Source organism: Lepisosteus platostomus, chromosome 21 (genome assembly GCF_059453375.1).
Source record: "Lepisosteus platostomus isolate fLepPlt1 chromosome 21, fLepPlt1.hap1, whole genome shotgun sequence".
In the NCBI taxonomy this organism is placed as follows: domain Eukaryota; kingdom Metazoa; phylum Chordata; class Actinopteri; order Semionotiformes; family Lepisosteidae; genus Lepisosteus; species Lepisosteus platostomus.
In genome coordinates, this window is record NC_142631.1 from 15,563,517 (window position 1) to 15,582,239 (window position 18,723).

At 37.4% G+C, this 18,723-nt stretch overlaps 2 protein-coding genes across 9 annotated transcripts in view; both read left to right on the top strand.

The window, feature by feature from the left end:
* The window catches only part of LOC148644088 (nuclear receptor subfamily 5 group A member 2-like), a 313,041-nt gene that overhangs the window by 20,717 nt on the left and 273,601 nt on the right, over positions 1–18,723 (top strand). The window lies entirely within an intron of this gene.
* LOC148644090 (nuclear receptor subfamily 6 group A member 1-like) overlaps positions 3,099–18,723 on the top strand; it is a 205,399-nt gene continuing 189,774 nt past the window's right edge. For all 3 annotated transcript variants that reach the window (XM_088615250.1, XM_088615251.1, XM_088615252.1), the window contains exon 1: positions 3,099–3,336. In XM_088615250.1, the coding sequence (XP_088471376.1) occupies positions 3,270–3,336 (67 nt within the window). In that variant the 5' untranslated portion in view covers positions 3,099–3,269. The remainder of the gene's footprint in view (positions 3,337–18,723) is intronic.

Below are 18,723 nucleotides of genomic sequence, written 5' to 3' on the forward strand. Positions count from 1 at the left end.
ACATTCTTTAGTTTGTGGTAACAGTAGCGTTGTCCTGGGTGTGGTTTCAGGCAGTTTAGGAAATGAACGCAGGAGAGGAGATGACTTGGAAAAAGTGTTTTAACTGTCAATGAAAGGATTCAATTCCACTTTAGCTCCTAATCCCTGAAGCCCAGTCACCATTGTCTTCTAACAGAGCAGCGTTCAGGCTTAGTGGCAAAAAAATCGACTTTTTGATCACATACTGGATTTGTGGTCAGCTGACGGAAAGTCACCCTAGTACTTATTTTATGAACTTCCTGTGACAGTGTGTTTCAGACCTTGTGTTTTTACACCTGTTGTTCAGGTCATTAAGAGGGTCACCACCTGACTGAACATTCCCAGATAGACCACTTGTTAGCCAAAAATATATTGGCTGGACTTTAGTGGTTGCTATTTTAAATGCTGTTTTGTCCACTTATTCGGCACCCTCTGCAAAAGACTTTGCCTTGTTTTGGTTCATTGAAAACAAACGAAAATTATTACTGAAGCTACAGGGTGATGAATCCATTGAAAATCAAAGAGGTTGACCTAGATTGTGATACAAAATTAAATAGCCAATGAGGCTGTCACAGGAGATAGCCACAATACCGATGCCACAGCATTGTAAGTTCGATTAAATCCATGATGATGGAATTTTGATTTAGATTGCTGTCTTACATGTATGTTTAACAGCCTGCCCTTCATACATTATGTCTTGCTGTGCAGGAATGCTCTAGACAAATACTGTATTGCCAAACAATCTTTAACAGAGCAGTCAAAACTTTGTAATTCTTTGCAAATGATTTTGATTCTTATCAATGCTTGAAGGCACCTCATTTGTCATTTTAAACGGCAAGAATTATTAGTTCTTTACCATTATTAGTAAACATAATTAAATATAGTTTACCATGATTTATTTCTGTCACAGTGATGTTGTACACTCTTGCAAAAGGTTTCAAGTCATGTTTTTTGTTTAATAAGTCTTTTAATTAGCACTGCTGTCTCTCCAAAAGAGATGCAAACTCACAAAGGAATTACAGACAGACCCCTTTTTATCCCGTGTAAGAGAATACATTTCTGAATGAGGATTACACACTGTACACTTACTGTCAGTCTAACTGTATTTTAATGACTCATCATGACTTGTCCCTCCAATCTCGTTTAAAACCTACTTTTAGGCCACAATGCAAAACGTCAGCACACAGCTTTACAATTATGTATTTCAAGACTGTATCCCAATTGATGGAGATTTCCAGATACAGAAGAGAATTAATAAAAGGTAGCACAGTGGTAATAAACTCCTTTCCTTTTTTTTTAGTAAAGGTTTAATTAATGGCATCTCTCACCTGTCGCCCACAATCACATTCTGCCCTGATTTTTTCATGCCCTAGATAGGCATGTACTGCATCACCAACTTAGATATCTTTCATCTTTGGTCTGAAGTAGGGCAGTTAGCCTTATTCATAGAGTGAAATGCCTGACTTATGATTAAAGACTGAAAGGGATACAGCTCTGCAGCTTTAGTGGGTGATGACTGGAGGTGATTTATCCAATGTCTAAAGTGGCATAAATAAACAATTCTAATTTAGTTCATTTGGCGGGACACAGAGGCAAATGGAAGCTTAGTATGAGCAGCTCACAAGCTGGAATGAAGCAGTGGTGTAAAGGTGTAGACTAGCTAATACTCAGAATATCTTCCCAAGCTGTGCATTTTAATTGGAAGCAATACGAACAGATCTTTCAACACTTTGGGTTAGATGTTGCCCTTGAATCGTTTTGGGGTCTGTTTGCGGTGAGCTATGTGGGGTCAAAGTAACTGTCCCAGTTTTTTTTTCTTGTTCCTTATAAGAATGGATGACACCAACAACTCAAGAATGATGTGGATCCGGATCCTTGTGAATCAGTTTAGAAGATCCCATCTGTCCTTATAAAGGACATGAACTTTGGTAACAGATTTGGTAACAGATTTAATTCGTTCATTCTTTACATTAATACAGCGCCTTTCTGGACACTCCACTCAAAGCGCATTACAGGTAATGGGGACTCCCCTCCACCACCACCAGTGTGCAGCCCCACCTGGATGATGTGACGGCAGCCAGAGTGCGCCAGTACTCTCCCCACACACCAGCTCTCAGTGGGGAGGAGAGCAGAGTGATGAAGCCAGTTCAGAGATGGGAATTATTAGGCGGCCACGATTGGTAAAGGCCAGTAATTTGCAATTTAAAATGTACTTGCGTGGGTGGCATGATGGCACAGTTGTTAGCATTGCTGTCTGGCATTGGGTTCATTTCTGGATCTGGGGGGCTGGCTGTGTGGAGTTTGTATGTTCTCCCCATGTTCATGTGGGTGTCCTCAGGGTGCTCTGATTTCCTCCCTCAGTCCAAAGACACACTGGTAGGTTAATTGGCTTCTGGGAAAATTGTCCCTAGTGTGAGTGTGTCTGGCCTGTGATGGACTGGCGTCCTGTCCCTGCCTTCAGCCTGCTGTTTACTACGACAGCCTCTAGTTCTCCTTCGGTCCTGAACTGGAAGACTTGGTTAGAAAACAGATGGAGGGAATATACTTTCATGAAGGATATTCCTTTAAAGCACACATAGCACTCATGAATCGTAAAATAGGAATTGGAAAAAAATACTACAATGTGTCTGTGAAAAGCCATTACCGGTCATCAGCGTGAATCTCGCTAACTGAGAAACCGTTTATAAATGACATTTTCTGTTGCCTTTGGCAGTTCACGTACTCAGTGCGAATACGCGAATCAAATGAAATCAATCTTTTCATGCATTTAATAGTAGAGCATACCGAATTCAAATTTTAAAACACCTAAACCGTGTTATAAGTGTGACAAATATTCCGTCACAAACCGAAATCAGCACAGCTTCCGTCGCCTACCATAATTCTGTGGGTCTATTGGGTTGTGCAACCGTTTCATTTTATACGGTGCAATGATGTAGTGTGTTCAATGCACTTCAGGGGCCAAAAACTCCATTGCGAAAACTGCAGGTGTTTGCAGCAGAAGGAATACATTTCCCAAGATGCCCCGACAGTACGCAGATGTCCAACGACGTGATGTCACTGTAGTGGTTGTGAAGGGCTGTTTTTGTGTGAGCGCATGGATAGGTTCTCGGTTTACTGACAGCAGAGAACAGCATGGAGCGGCGTAGCTTTCATTGACTGGTGAGAAGAGCCTTTTCCCCCCGAAAGCAAAACGAGAAAAACAAAACAGCAGCTGCTCGACAAGAAAAAAGGGGCAGAAATTTGACACGAGGATGGAAATAGAAAACAGGACAAATGGATTCGAGTACGCAGAGAGGAACGATGTTAAGTCTGTGAACGGTAAGGTATCATCCCCATTCAATTTCTGTGCGATTAATATTTGATGTAATTTGCCTTGGATTTCCTATGCACCCGGTGTTACGTGCAAAGCAAGTTTAGCATTTTTGCTTTAATTTGGAATTTAATGACGGATGCAGTTTAAAAGTATAAAAAAAACAGGCAAGCAACGCAGGTTTGCATTAAAGTATAATATTTATGCGCATGTATTTACTCAAAGCAAGAAAAAAAACAACTTTAACCTACCAAAATAAACAATAAATATTTTCAGTTCCAAAACCATGACTTTTTACATGATTAATTTAGGTTTTAAATTGGGGGGGGGGGGGGCATTTAGTTTGGATTCGTTTAGAATTGTATTAGTTTAAGTAAATAACTTAAAATACCCCGTTTTGCACGGGTACATATTGAGGGTACTGTACAAACTAACCTATCAACAACGCATAGGACGGATTTGTCGATGCTGATTTTATTTGCTTGTTCTATTGAGCTTGGGGAGGTGGGGGCTGGAGTTTCAAGAAAATCTTGCTTTTGAAAGGAAGAACATCCTTAGATTAGTACTAGCGGAATAGGAATGTTTCTGTTTGGGACATCTAGTCAGTAGTTTTTTTTTTTGGGGAGGTTGTAAAAGGTGAACTTTTGAACTTGGGGAAGCCCCCTGGAGCAATTAGGTAGAGCTAAAGAAGTCCTGTGAATCCGAGTCACAAAGGATGTTAAAACGAGAGATAACGGGGGCGAAGATTATCACCAGAGGAACATAGTGTTCAATTAGTTTATCAAGTGGGCTTCTTGTACTCTTAGTTTTCGTTTACAATTATTTGCGTCCACTGTTGGCTTTTATTAGCTACATTATTTTAAATATATATATATTTTTAAAATGTCAACAAACAATTTCTTCTTATACAACATTAGTTGAGCTGGCCTAAAATAAGCTACTTTGTGACAGGAGAGTGGTGTGTCGAACGCATTTTGCTTCATCATCCTGACACCCAACCCCCGAAAACGCACACATTCAAGTGAAAACGGTCCACCAACCTTTGTACTGTATTTGCTCTGGTGATAGTATGTATCTCTGCGGGTGTGTGTAACAGCACGGCTTTTCTGAAGAAACGTTTTGTCTTGGCTAACTGGAAAGCTGTTTGTAAACAGCATCTTTAATTGAAACCTCTCCGTGCAGTGGTTGTGTAGTCTATAATTCGACGCCAGTCGTTAAGGGTTCAGTTGAAGGCATGTATGTTTGGTGTTTACGAAATCATATATATCGACCATCAGGGAATTAATTATTTGGCGCCTACTTTTAAATGTCATGTACAGTACCTTGGCCCTTCAAGTGGTCGTTGAATTTTATTGACTCGTGTGCCTCAGACTGAAAACATATCCTTTGATCTGCGATGGGAAGAAACATTACGCAGTTTTCCTGGCTTCAGGTACAAGGCAAAACAGCACCAGTACTGGAAGAGAGCGTGTGTGTGAGGCGGCGTTCTCAGTAAAATGTCATTTCTTTTAAAATAATGTTTTTTTTTCGTCTGCATGGGGAAAAAAAAACTATCACGATTGTTTGCTTACTTTGTAAGCTATTGGCGGAGCAATTTGATTTAGCTTGCCACCAAAGTTGCACGGTGCGTACAGTAGATCTCGGTAGAAAGCTGAATCGTTTTTAGAAAATTGAGCGTGGGTGTGGGTTTAATTATTATTTTTCCCGAAAATTAACAACTTTATTCACATTTTTTATCGCTTCCTAACAAAAGCCCTTCTCATAAAGAAGTTTAAAAACCACTGGGATGAGCCCCTTAATAACGAAATTTGATTTTATGAGATATTGCACATATCATTCAATTTTATATTATTTAACCCACAGTGGAATGGAAATTTAGATTTGTATTTAGAATTGTTTAAATTTCAACGAGACTGGGAAGGATACTGGAAGACATTTAAACTGAATGTGACGCCGCATGTTAATTTCCTCACAGAAGCGTATTGATATTTTTATTGCCTTCACTTTAGATTCCTTAATATGTTCCCGTTTGTAGCTATTAACATAATTCAAGGCCAAAAGCCATATTTTCCAATATTGTCTGCTGACTGTAAGCAAAGCATCTTTAATTTTATTAAAATTGATTGTTTTGCCTGTAAGGGATTTCCTGGAATATTTTAAAACGGATGAAAATCCTATGCAGTGTGATGTATGCTAGTAATGAATAGGTCGTTTACATCAACTTTGTTCAAATCTAATTTGACTGCTATCTATCAGTACAGAACTGGGATATGTTTGGTTCTGTCAGCAAGGAGTATGTAATATTTTACCCTTGTGCTGAAGATTCAGTTCAATTCCACTCCTGGGTGAACAGGGAAGGTGATTACGTAGTTATAGTTACTTAAAGCATTTATACAGAGCTGTGACTCCGTACAAAAGGAAATTCACTCCTTTTCAGGTGCATAGGGCATTTTAAAATTATCCTGTCAGGATACTGTATATACCTCACCTTTTCCTCATGACAGCAATGAGCTTCATTTTCCCTTTTCTTAATGAGTTCAATTTCCCTCATGTGGAAATTAGCCTGCCTTGTGGAAACTTGCAATCAAATAGCTGTCTTGGCTCATGAAATGCAATTTTGATCCAAATGCCATTTCAGATAGGAATTTGTTAATCATAAACATCAGATTGCAAAGTATTGTATGATTAATTTAATGCATTTGAGGATGGTAGATCTTTAAATGATTGCTGCTTAGATATCTCTTAGATTGCAAGTCATTTTTGTCATACGTGTACGAATTGAGTCATTGAACAATTTAATTGACAAAAGTTAATAATTGAAGCTTGAGATGGGCCTTTTTCTATAAATGTACTTGCAAAGTATTTTTTTTAATTGAATCAGTTCTTAACATAGTGAGACTATTTCTTCTGCTGTTAAAAACCTAATAATGATCAAAGCGAATTGAAGGTGAAAGCTGAAATTAATATTATCATAGGGATAGGTAATTAAGTTACTGTGATGACAAAAGCAATCGCAACGGTTTAATTTTAGAGAGACTTATTGATCCGTATCAATTATGGCAAGCTGTGATTTATAAGATTTGTATTGATTTTCTTAACATCACTGATTGATCATTAAAAAAAATGTAATTATGCTTTTACTTGAGAATGGGCTTTACATGGTGGTGCTTAATCATGGATTAAGAAGGTTTAAAAAATAAGTTTTTTTTTTCCTGGCTCTTTGTATATATTGCATGATTCGTAACTCTTGTATTTGAAAGTAAGGGTGTTGAGTTTGTGACCTGAAGGTTAAACAACAGGAAGTAATGGAAAAATATCATTCCATTCATCATTTGTTCATAGTCTTGTTTTGTTATGTTCTTTAAAGATTTGGAGAGAAAATTGCATTTTCATGGATTTTGAAAGCTAACAGGCATTAACTTACTTAGATGTTGATCAATAGAAACGTAAGAGCATTTTAAACTAATAGGTTGGGCAAGTTATTACATTAAAATGTTTAAAGTTTTAGAATCTTTTTGTTGACATTAAAGATACATTTCCTTAAAAATTCTCTGGTGTGGCTGAATGTTTTATTAAGAACCCTTATCATAAAGTGTGTTTATCAAACTGTCTGTGTGAAATTTAGAATGATAAGGCAAGCAAATGATATATTCAGTAGAAAATAAAATACTGATTCAAGTGTATGAAAAATGGGCAAGTGTTTTTAATGAAATCTTGAAAAATGGAAAGTCTGTTTTTCCATGCACACAATAAAAGCCTTCAAAATCTGTAAAATTGTTTCAATATATTCGAATGGTATTCATGTTTTGTATATGAAATGTATCATGCAGAAAGAAATTATGTGTCTATTTAATGTCATTTTTGCTATCTTGGTTTATTAGGATGTATTATTTTATAGGAGGTACTCACATTTGTTTAAAAAAAACATTTTGGGGGAGTGCAAAGATTGAGTAGGGTATTAATTAAACCAGTCCCTAGTCAACGGCAGAAGCTGGGTGATGGATCTTGTCCACATCAGAATCCCTCTTCTGATTCTTGAATATTTTATTTGTTGTTTGGGGATTATTGATGAGAGAAGAGATGAAAACTCTTAAAGGACTAGTTTAAAGAAGAAAAAAAGTAAAACTTTATCCGTGTAACAGTTGCGCATCTGTGTCGTTTCTTTGACTTTGCCTGCTACAATTTCGGAGACTTTTAAAGTGTGCTGTTTTTTTTTACATTTTCATTTCCTATCAGCGTGGATGAGGGGGGTGCAGGAACAGTGGGATTAGACACAGTATGTTAGTGACAGCGCACCCGCTCTTGATAAAGTAAAGCTTGGAGGATTCCAGTACAGTAGGTACTGTAGAGAGGACCTGAGTCCCCAAGACCTCTAAAGAAGCTGTCGTTCCAGCCCTGCCAGAGGTGATGTGGTCGGGGGAGAGGGTGGGTGGGGGGGATCTGTGCTTTATTTGCCTGAAGGAATTGTTTTCTTGGGGTGGGCTGGGTAGCTTGACCCCTGCTGAGTCAGGGAATGGTGATAAACAAGTACAGTAGAGTCACAGTGAGTGGGGGAGGACACCACAGCTATCTCTGAGACCCAGTCAAGAGCATGATTAATGACACTCCATGCTAGATCGCTGCAGTGCCACTTTCCTTTCAGAGCACTGCCTATATGCATATGTAAAAATGCCCTTTTGAAAACGGTGCTATATAAGCGCAAAAAGAAAAAGCAGGGCGTTTGTTATGTATTTCCCCAGGTCTTACATGATTTCAAAAGATTTTTTTTTGTCCATCTGATGTATTTAAATTATTCCAACCTAATATAGTGATCAAGGTGAGAATTTTGTAGTAGTAATCAGTCTTGTATTAAAATAATGCATGAAACTATTGAAAAACCATTAGATTTATGTCAGATTCGTTAAAAATGACGTTTTTAAAATTCTGTGTGGCTTAATTTTCTTTTTAATTTCAGCATTATTTTCAGAAGATTATTTTAAACAGGCTTGAATTTTGCTTTAAAATGTACAGTGATTACAAATTGTTTTTGTTTTTGCCAAGTATTGAAGTTTGTAATTTCAGTAAAGGAATCGTCGAGTTCTAGAAAAAAATAATTCTTATACTTTATGCACCTAGCTACAGTGCTGCAAAGGAACACTAATTAGTATAGAATGGTCCTCAGAATGATTCGAAAATGTTTTTTTTATATGAGACTAAAAACAATATTTAAACATAAAAAGATGGTGAATTGTGACTGTTTAATGGAACATGTTGGCCTGTCTTTTTAAAACCACATGAACACAAAGATAATTATTACTTCTGCACAGAAATAAAAAAAAATATGTAAAATTTTAAGATGAGTGTTCTAGGTCAAGAAATACTTTTTTCATATTAAAAATTAATATGATTGATATTGTATGATTAATATGTATAGCCCATAATATGTTTCTCTAGTTTATATTAATGTAATGTAAATTTAATCAAATTGATCTAATCTTTACTCTAATTTTAATACTCTCTGAAATATCTCTTCAGTAATTTAATTTTATTTTTACTTCAGATCTTATTTATTGTCGGAAATGTTTGTTTTAGCACTTCCAACTTCTCCACACTACGGGCTTAATTTAAGATGAACTAAATTGCTGTTGAAATATATTTGAATTATTCAGATTATTCTTGTATTATCTATGGAAAGCTAAGGCAAACAAGTTATCAGGTTAATGATGAGCAAGGATCAGGTGAACTGAACAGAACCTTACGGCTCTGTTCCTTTGCAGCAAAAAAATAGTAATTTTACAGCATGAAATTACTGATGTCAAAACTGTGGTTTTTAGTCTGAACGTCTATGAAATGCAGAATCGAGCTATGCAAAGAATGCTAGTAAAATATCAATGATGTTAATTTAAACAAAAATATGAATTAGTTTCCTTTTTTCATTAAGTTATTTGAAAGTAAAAAAATCATAATCAAATAAAACGTATATTAGCTCATATAATTAATTCATTCACAGGTTTAAGTGGCCTGTGAATAAAGGGTTCCCAGAGCTTTCTGCCTGGTTGACTCCTTTGTATTAGTACTTTTCAGTGGTTTAGAGCACAGCACAGTTTAATTGCTACTATTAAATACTGATGTACGATGCACTTGTGCACTTGTGATGTAATTGTGGTGGAGAAAATAGCCATTGGTAGTTTAACAGTTGCCTTCAACAGGATTTCTTAATGCCTTCTGGGTGAGTGTTTCATATGAACACCTTCAACAGGGAAAATGAAACAATGAGCACAACATGTGATTCATTTGTTTTTAGATTTATCATAAATTCAAAAGACTTAACCTAAGGCATTTCCGTTATTAAGGAACTGATTGAGAGTATTAAAGCAGAACTGTAATTCTAAGTTCTCAGACAGATCTCGGTAGCAAAATAAATTCATTGATGGTATAGAAAAACAATTATAAATTTTTGCGTTAAGCATACAATTCCGAACATTCCGGAAATTCTTGAAAGTACGGCAAGTCGCCATTTTGTCACAAACCCCTGGTCTCGCTACGGACGAGGGCAAGAGTTCCCACGAATCCCACGAATTGTGATGCTGCCCTTCCTGCTCACTAGTCACTGTAATGACTAATGTAATGCGATCTAGGAGTGAGTAAGCACAGGCTGTGCAGCAGACATTTCGCCACAGAAATGTACCAACTTGATCTGCATGCAGAGTCAACCAGTGGGTAGTATTTGTCGACAAAACCATCTTGAGCAATATTTCTATTTGATTAAAAGACATGAATTCACAAGCTTGCGTCTTTACAATGTAATAGGGCCACTTCATGCCACCGGAAGTTTTGTTGCCTCGTTCTGAATCACAGAATATGGAGCTGCACATACCTAGAAATTTGTGATGTAAATTGGAGTTACTGTGTACATTTTACTTCAGTTGTTGTTTGAAATGCACTCATACTTTCTAACCCCCAAATATCAAAATAGAGCTACAGTTCCACTTTCATCTTGGATTGAATTGTTTTCTAGTTTTTGTGAAGATCCCCCCAGAAGTGTCTCTGAGCCCCCTCCTGGAGTCCACACCATAGGCAGGAGGATTAATTGTGTGCAAGACGAACGACTTTGATTAGTCAGCTAAGGTTATTTTCGCCAAGTTACCTAACAAAAGTGGGGGGAAAAAGGAAATCTTGCATCTGTAAAATCCATCGGAATCTTTAGGGCTCATTTCTTCAGAATAGTGTCAAATTGTAAGAGCAGCTAATGGAATTAAAAAAATTATACCGCCCGATGCGCCCTCTGTAATTTCGAAGTTTCTGATTGAAATTTCACTTGCATACACTTCCTGTAAGTTTCCAATTTTCACGTACAGTATCTATGTCTAAGTATTTTTGGCACAAAGGGAATGATACTGTTCCAAGGTAGTGCCATATAAAACAGTCCTCTACGCACTAGAATTGTGCATAATATGAAGTGGCAACATTACAAGCCTTCTTTTCAATGCACACTTGTTCAAGGGAATTTTTTTTTGTAATTCTGTTTGCGTCCATGACAGCTTATACGAACCTGTAAACATCAATAATAGCATTTATGCATCTCCCTTCATCCCGGTTTACGTATAGGAGAGGACTCTTCATCCACCACTACAGTATAACACCCACCTAGGTGGCACACCGAAGCCACTATGCACTGGAGGTCTCCTGTAAACAGCAGTTGGGTGGTACAATGAGAAGTGTCTTGAGTGGTTGACATAGAGGATGATGTAACAAAGCCAAGCCCAGGAGTTGCACAAGATTTAATCTAGTGGTGCACGTTGCTTGTGATTTTTACTTTTTTATTAAGAGTGTATCCATACAATGTCATTGCACGGGACACCAATTGTTTTTTAACACAGCTGGAAGAAATATGCTCAATAGTGCGTTACAGTATAACTAGTATTGATGTGTTGCCTAGAGTTGTGGACCTAGTTAATACAGAAACCTGGCTGGTACTCTGTAATTCTTTTGTGTCAGGTCTTACTGCTTGAATCTGAAGTAATTGCACAATACTGTCACCTGTATTTGAAAGCTCCTCCACATTTCCTCCTGCATTTGAAAGCTCCTCCACATTTCACTTGTGTAACTTATAGTAAACCACCTTGCTTTCCTTTGGTGTACTAAACATTTCTAGATATTGTCGTGCTATTTCAGATTATATTCTTTGCTTTTCTGACCTAGGATCAAGCATGCATCTTTGTAAATGTGCATTTAGTAAACTGTAAAAATTAGGTGCGTCTCATTTAAATCAGGTCTTAGGGGATGCTCTTCTAAAGAGGAGCTTAAGAAGAGGTAATGCCCTTCTTTAAACTTTTTTTAAGGCTTCAGTATTGCTCTCAATAGTTTCTGAGATTTCTGTGTGATAGTTGAAGAAGCTGGTTGTAAATGCATCCTGAAATACACCATCCCAGGGGATTGAATCAAAGCAGATCTCCTGGTAAATTAAACCACAGAGGCAGGTGGTGAAGAAAACACAGATGGTTGAGTGATGAGTGTGCTGATACATCAGTCACTGAGATGTGTATGAAGAAAGTGTGATACTTTTTTTCCGCGCTCTCATTTTCTCATATGGTTGGTGTTGAATGTCCCTCGAAAATAAGGCCACCCAGACTCTTGACTTGGTTTGCAAAAGTGTATTTTTTCATGACAGAATGAATGGTCATGCTCTTTACCGGACTGTGCAGTGACATGTGGTCATTTATTTTATACTGTGTGTTTAGAATATGTACTGCATGATAAAGAATGCTTTAGGTGTACGTTGTGTAAAAGTTTACAGTTTCCTCATCTTAAATGTTTCTAGAAGTAACCAGGTAAATGTATGTTGTTTCGTGTATACAAAACAGCTGTTTTTGACAGAATTGAAAAGTCAGGGTATTTATTAACATTTATTTCTATCAGTTACAGCACAAAGTTAAAAACTTTTCATGAACAAAGTTCACAACCTTCAGATTTTGTTCAGCTCCCACAAGTACAGGAATTGTAGATGAACAGTTTATTGTTTTCTGTCGATGAGTTGAATTCTGCTTCAAAGGCGCTTGGTTCCATTTTTCAAATTGATAAAGACAAATCGTGCCTTATCCATCGTATTGAATATTTGTTATACATGTTCTAGCCTTGCAAACCACATTTTCAGAACATAAATATTTGATGAATAAGACTTGTCGGATTGTTCAGGTTCAAGTATTGAATGCGCTTGACTTGTAAACATTTATACTGTATGCAGTCAAACATAAGCATCATATTAAACAAAATCAACTGCTAAAATGTAAATATACATGGTCCGTGCTTATTCATATAAGACGATAATCTCACCAATGGGCATTTAAGTTGTTTTTAATATGTGTTAAAGTGAAATGACAGCCCTATGGAAATATATTTGAATCATGCAAAGTGACTTGCCATCTGAGATTCTCTCCACCTCCCTGTCTCAGTATATATTGTACTCCAGGTTACTTTTAAAAAAGAAGATCCCAGATAAACACCTAATTTGAGGTTCAGCCATCATACTTTGTTTTCATCTCCCCCAGTTGGCTGTGTGACTTCAGCTTCATCTGAGCTTTAACAGGCTGGCGCACGCCATATGTTCCATAAAACGGAAGATTAAAGACTGTCACAGTATGATGGTGAAACATTGTCTTCTTATAGTGAAGGAATGCTGAACTTTCACAAACTTTCTCGTTACGTTCGCAATAGCTGAATGAATACAGATAGAGGAGTCTGTGTGGCTCTTCGTCTGTTAAAATCCCTGCTATGCGTCTCAGGGCAGTGAGGTATTTGACTGTTTCTAAGACACACATGCATGTCTAAATCTTTTAAAATTTCAACCTTGAACACCACAGCAATTTTAGATAAAAAGTTCACAGAAATGTAGTGGTATTAATATTTTAGCTTGCTGTGTTATACCCCCCTTATACACCCCTTGTCTGCATTCCGCACACATGAAGAAGGCTCAATAGCAAAGCAGGGTGTAATTTCTTTTTCTGCTTTTCAGCCCGGATATACCCTCTCCTTGTTCCCTTTTAAGTAATGTATTTCTTTTGTAATCCTTAAATCTTATTGTATAGGATGCACTGACTAGACCATTTAAAATGTGTCCCTAAATGTGGTGGTGATAATTTGGGAACAAGGATACACTACAACATATTGGTAAAAATATATGTTTATGCTTTTGGTGAGGAAATACAGAGATAATCCTCTAAGCAGATTGGTGTAGGTATGTTTAAAATATTCAAAATAACCACAAAATCACAGAGCAAAAGTATATCCTGCTGCCACTGAGTGAGCAATTCTCTGTACCCAGTTGCCCTGAACCGCACCCCACTGTGATACTAGTGAGTCTCGGTTTGCTCTTGAGCCGAAACCCAAGTGATACTAGTGAGTCTCGGTTTGCTCTAGAGCCAAATCTCCCCATGATAGTAGCGAATTTTGGTTCACTCTTGAACTGAATTCCCCCTGTGATACTAGTGAGTCTCGGTTCACCTTTGATCTACATCCCCCGTTATACTAGTGAGTCTCGGTTCACTTTTGATCCAAATCCACAGTGATACTAGTGAGTCTCTGTTCACTTTTGATCCAAATCCCCAGTGATACTAGTGAATCTCGGTTCACTCTTGAGCCTCATCCCCCTGTGTCTTTCTTTTTGTAATTCCCCTGGTGCTTTTTCGGTTTGCTCCTCCCCCTCTTTTGTGTCATCAGCATATTGAACTTGTTTGCTGTATGAGAAACTACGGTACAGTTGGTCGCTCGTATAGGTCAGGAAGAGAAGTGGGTCAAAAATGGACCCCTGTGGCACACCACTATTCAGATTTGCCCAGTTTGAGGTGCCCAGTTGATCCTGTGATGAATCACAGCTGAATTTAATTTGGATGTTTTGGTTTGGAAATGAATGAAAATATAAATATGTAAAAATTAAGTTAACTCCACTATGAATTGACAAGCTCGTCACTAATAATTTGACCAACCCCATAAACCTGTGTGAAGTTTCAGTCATTAAACTTGCTGTAATCCAAGTAAACCACTGCCCTAAATATTTAATGTGTTATGCGATTCTCTCAACTTTTTGGGGATTCTTGTCTGCTTTTCATTTTGAAGGAAAACAAGTCTAAACCTCAAGACCACTGGAATAAAAATGCACTTGACAGTATATAGATAACAATGAAAGGTAATGCTTTGCTAGCGTGATCTTTCTTCCTAGAGATATTTGCTATTTACACAAAATAGAATAGTCCGCAATGAATTCAACATTGTATTTAGGTTTTCCCAAGGTTTGAGCATGTACCTTAATTACTTGTAAAAATAGTGAATTCAAGAAGTAAGCACTGTTTTATATTAAGTCACTCTATAGATTGATTGCACACTGTGCTGTTGCTAAGCAACTATACTTTTTTAAAGCAGATCTCCCTAGTGATAAAAATGATATAGGAAAAAGGAGTGACCAGTTGGCTTTGGGCCTCTGAAAAGCTTAGGAGAAGAGAAAATTGACTTTATGTCTTTAGGTTTCATTACTGTTGTACTAATGGTAATTATTATATAGTGTTGGATTTGCCTGTGACTGGAAATCAAGTTTTCGGATTCCATCTGCATGAAGAAAAATGTCAGCACTGGGTTTGTAGGACAAAAACATTTCTCTGAATTATTTTCATGGATTCAACTTCCAGGCGAAACACTACTGCTGTATATCACTCAGGTGTCTCCAGTTAATTGCTCACCAGTATAAATAGGTACAGAGTCTCGTTCCTTAAAAGCATCAGCCAAATAAATTAATAATTAGTGCCTTTAATAAGCTCTCCTTTGACAATAGAAGACCTGGAAAGAATAAAAACCTGCAGGAAACAAAATTGTTCATAAATTATTTAGTAAAATAGTTAAATGAACTTAAGGTACTGTTCTTTTTCAGTTCTTGTTGGAGGCCTAAAGATCCTAGGACAATTTAGAGCAATCTGGCAGGGCAAATTTAATTAATTGTTCCTTCTTATTGTAATTGTACCTCAAACTGCAAAAAATCATTTTTATTTATTTCACTCCCCTAAACAAATGTTTTCTATTAAGTCATTAAGAACATATGGGGTTGTATGCTTTTCATTGTAGCTTTCTTCATTCAATGCCATGGAGTATTTCATAGTTGACTTAATTTCACTTTTAAACCATTCATCACTTAAGCTTGCTTTTGGTTTTCCCAAACCCTGATGGATGTATTCGCTTTTGAAAGGCACAACAGAATTACGAGACATCATTTTTCAGATTGCTGAGATAGCGCAGTGTGTTAAGTCTTCATAGTCTTCAAAATGACCATTGTTGAAGAGTGCTGATTGGTGCACGAATTAAAGGACATGCATTTCTAGGGAAGGTTACTAAGTGCAGTGAGGTTATCAGCAGAAAAACAGGGTAACATCAGGGTATCATTTAAAACTGGTGTTATTGTTTGGAAATTTGCTCTTGCAGTTGTTGAGAAAGATGCTGAAAAAATGAGGAATGAAGCACAAAGTATAAAAATGCCCCTAATTCTGTTCCCATAGAGCTCTGACGAAAAGGACCTGAGTGGTGTTTTTTCTCATTTTGTTGACCCCATCCCTGTAGTTAAGATGATAATTTGGGATTACTGGTGCTTTGTCTGCCTGAATGTATACTTACTCAGTCACGTCCCACAGCATAGATTTCTTTGACATCTTTTTTCAATTAGCCTGAGATCAAAATAAGGTGAACAGACCTTATTGGCCATGACAATATATCCCTTATATAATATAACAAATAAAATATAATAAAAAAAAGTATTTCCAAATGCTACACTAATGATAAATTTAGATACATATTCAGTACATTTCACACATCCACCTTTTTGTTGGATCGTTTACATAAAAATAATTCTAACTAATATAAAAATTGTGAAAAACAGTGGTAGCCACAACGTTAATACAGTATATTACCAGTGTTTTTCAACCATTTCCATCCCACACGCGTGAGCACACTACACTTTATGCAAAATATAAACACTTTATGAATCACTGCCTCTTTCCCCATACAAGCATCACCAGCCCAAGAACATTATTATTGGAAACAAAACTTATTGCAGAGTTCAATCTGAGTTTGCTTCAAGCGCCTGGCGTCCTCATGCTGGTGGGAATTGATGAGACACTGAGCTCCTGCTCAGCCGCGTGGTGAAGTTCTCCGGTTTTGTCTAAAACTAAACTCACCCCACACGTGATTCCTAGAGCGTGGTCTCTGTCTCAGAGTTCTCCGCTCTGGAAAACTGCTTCGCTCGCATTACATCAGTCCTTACGGTGACTAGTGAGCAGGAAGGGCCACACTACGTTGCGATTTGCACAAACTCTCACTCTCACCCGTGGAGAGACCAGGGGCTTGCGATAACACTTAATTAAACTCAAACTCAGTCCAAATTATCGCTAACGTTAATTAAATTATTTTGTTACCGAGATTTAATAAGCAGTCTGAGAAATGCTTTTAATAAATACAACAACAGTATATCCACACTGGGAACCTGAACCTGAAGAGACCCAGTGGCTCTTCTGTGCTGTGCCCTACTTACAGAATAAGAGTGGTTTAGTTTGTAGATCACTGCCCAGGACTGTTAGACATCGTCTGATAAGTCATAACACATTTGTTTTAGTTTAGCCCTTGCTGGAATTGAATCGCTGGGATAGTTATGCCGAATATTCTTTGAATTGTCAGCAGTGGGAGTAGTACCTGTTGCTCCTGTCTGGGCTGCAGGTCTGGGCTTCGAGGGTGGAAGGCTCAACCTCGAACTAGAAGCAGTAGACACTAAAATTCCAAAAAGGGAATGAAAGAATGGCTGCAAATGAGGCAAAAGCACGAAACGGAAGTTAAATGACAAAAAGTTAATTCCGTACCGGCTCAGCCAGTCCCGTTGCCCAGTAGAATCACAGCTAGAAAACGGCACTGCAGAGAAAACGGGCTTGCTGGGTTCTGAAAAAAAAGGTGTTTTTCTTTAAAAAAGAATGAAACTTAAGGTTCTTAAAGCAGTACTAAGATTATTGTACCCATATCCTTCACAGGGCAAAGGGATATGCTCAATTTGCCAAACTTCTGCCGCTAATATTTTTGGATGAAGAAAGTCCTACTCAACCTCAACCTCCTGAACCTCGTTAGAGATTGGATAGAAGTGCTAACATGGAGACAGTGATGAGGCGGAAACTTGGGAGCTTTTCTTTTACTGTTTAGCCTTCCTTCTGGTTTACCTTGTCCTGGTCACAGTTTAAGGGAAAATTAAAAGCAGCTCAGCAGGCCTGAAAACCTGTTTCTAGAAGATTCTGAGATGATGCCATCGTTTTGGCTGAGGAGGTGTGGAGTGACCCAGTGATGCTCAGGCACGATCTCATGAGTGAAAGACCAGGTGTAGTGCTGTGGTTGACATTTGACTATCCAATACGACTTTTTTATATCAACATTATTTATCTCTGCTCATAGCAGCTGTATTTTACATTACCACAAAAAGTGATAGAGGGGGAATAAAAGCACACTAGCAGCATAAAATACTTTGTATCTAAAAAAATACCAGGCTTTTTTTTAAACATCACAAAACGTTTCCTTTCAGTGATCACAAAGAATCAAATGACAAATGTCAACTGTTCTATTGACTTGGTCTTTTATCTTGTCTGTATTTGATCTTGACAAATTTACAGCTTAACAGCTTGGGAGCTGTAGTAGGGAGATGTCTGACTGTATAGGTGAGGAAGCTGGGCTCTTTGCATCATTAGCCTCATTGTATTGTGAAGACTGTACTTTATTTAACTAACGTCTGTCGCAAGACACATTTTTTAGCTTGTTTCACGTACAAGATACAGTGCAGCATTCCCTCACATTCATATTGTATAAGAAACTGAGTGTAACTGCATAAACATTGTCGAATAAAGATAAATATTTGCCACGTGTGATCAATAATAAAATTCTAACCTCAGATTTGATTTAGAATGTATTTGTGTGTGCCGAAATGTGAGAGTCCTTTGTTTAGTTGTCAAGACCGAGGCTGTTATTTTACAGTTGTGAACAGTCATTTAAATGTTTGACATTTAAGCTTATTTATTGGAAGGCAAGCTGTATTATGATGGACACTATGTCTTTCTTAAAGGACTCATGTTCTTCGCAAGATGAGCTTACACCAGTTTTTATTACTCATGTTCTTGTGTTGTATGTGGCATTTCTTATTAATCTGTTATGTTTGAACTGGGTTGCAGAATGCCTAAACATCTGTCAGCTGCTGACCATATTTCTTTGAGAATTTCTGGCATGGATGTTGTATCCGATGTTTTGTTTTAGATACTGTGTGTCTCTTTAAAACTAGACCTAAATGGATGCATGATTAAATGCACAGGGTATGCAATTAATATTACATATTCATGCTCTTATTTAGTCCTGCAAGT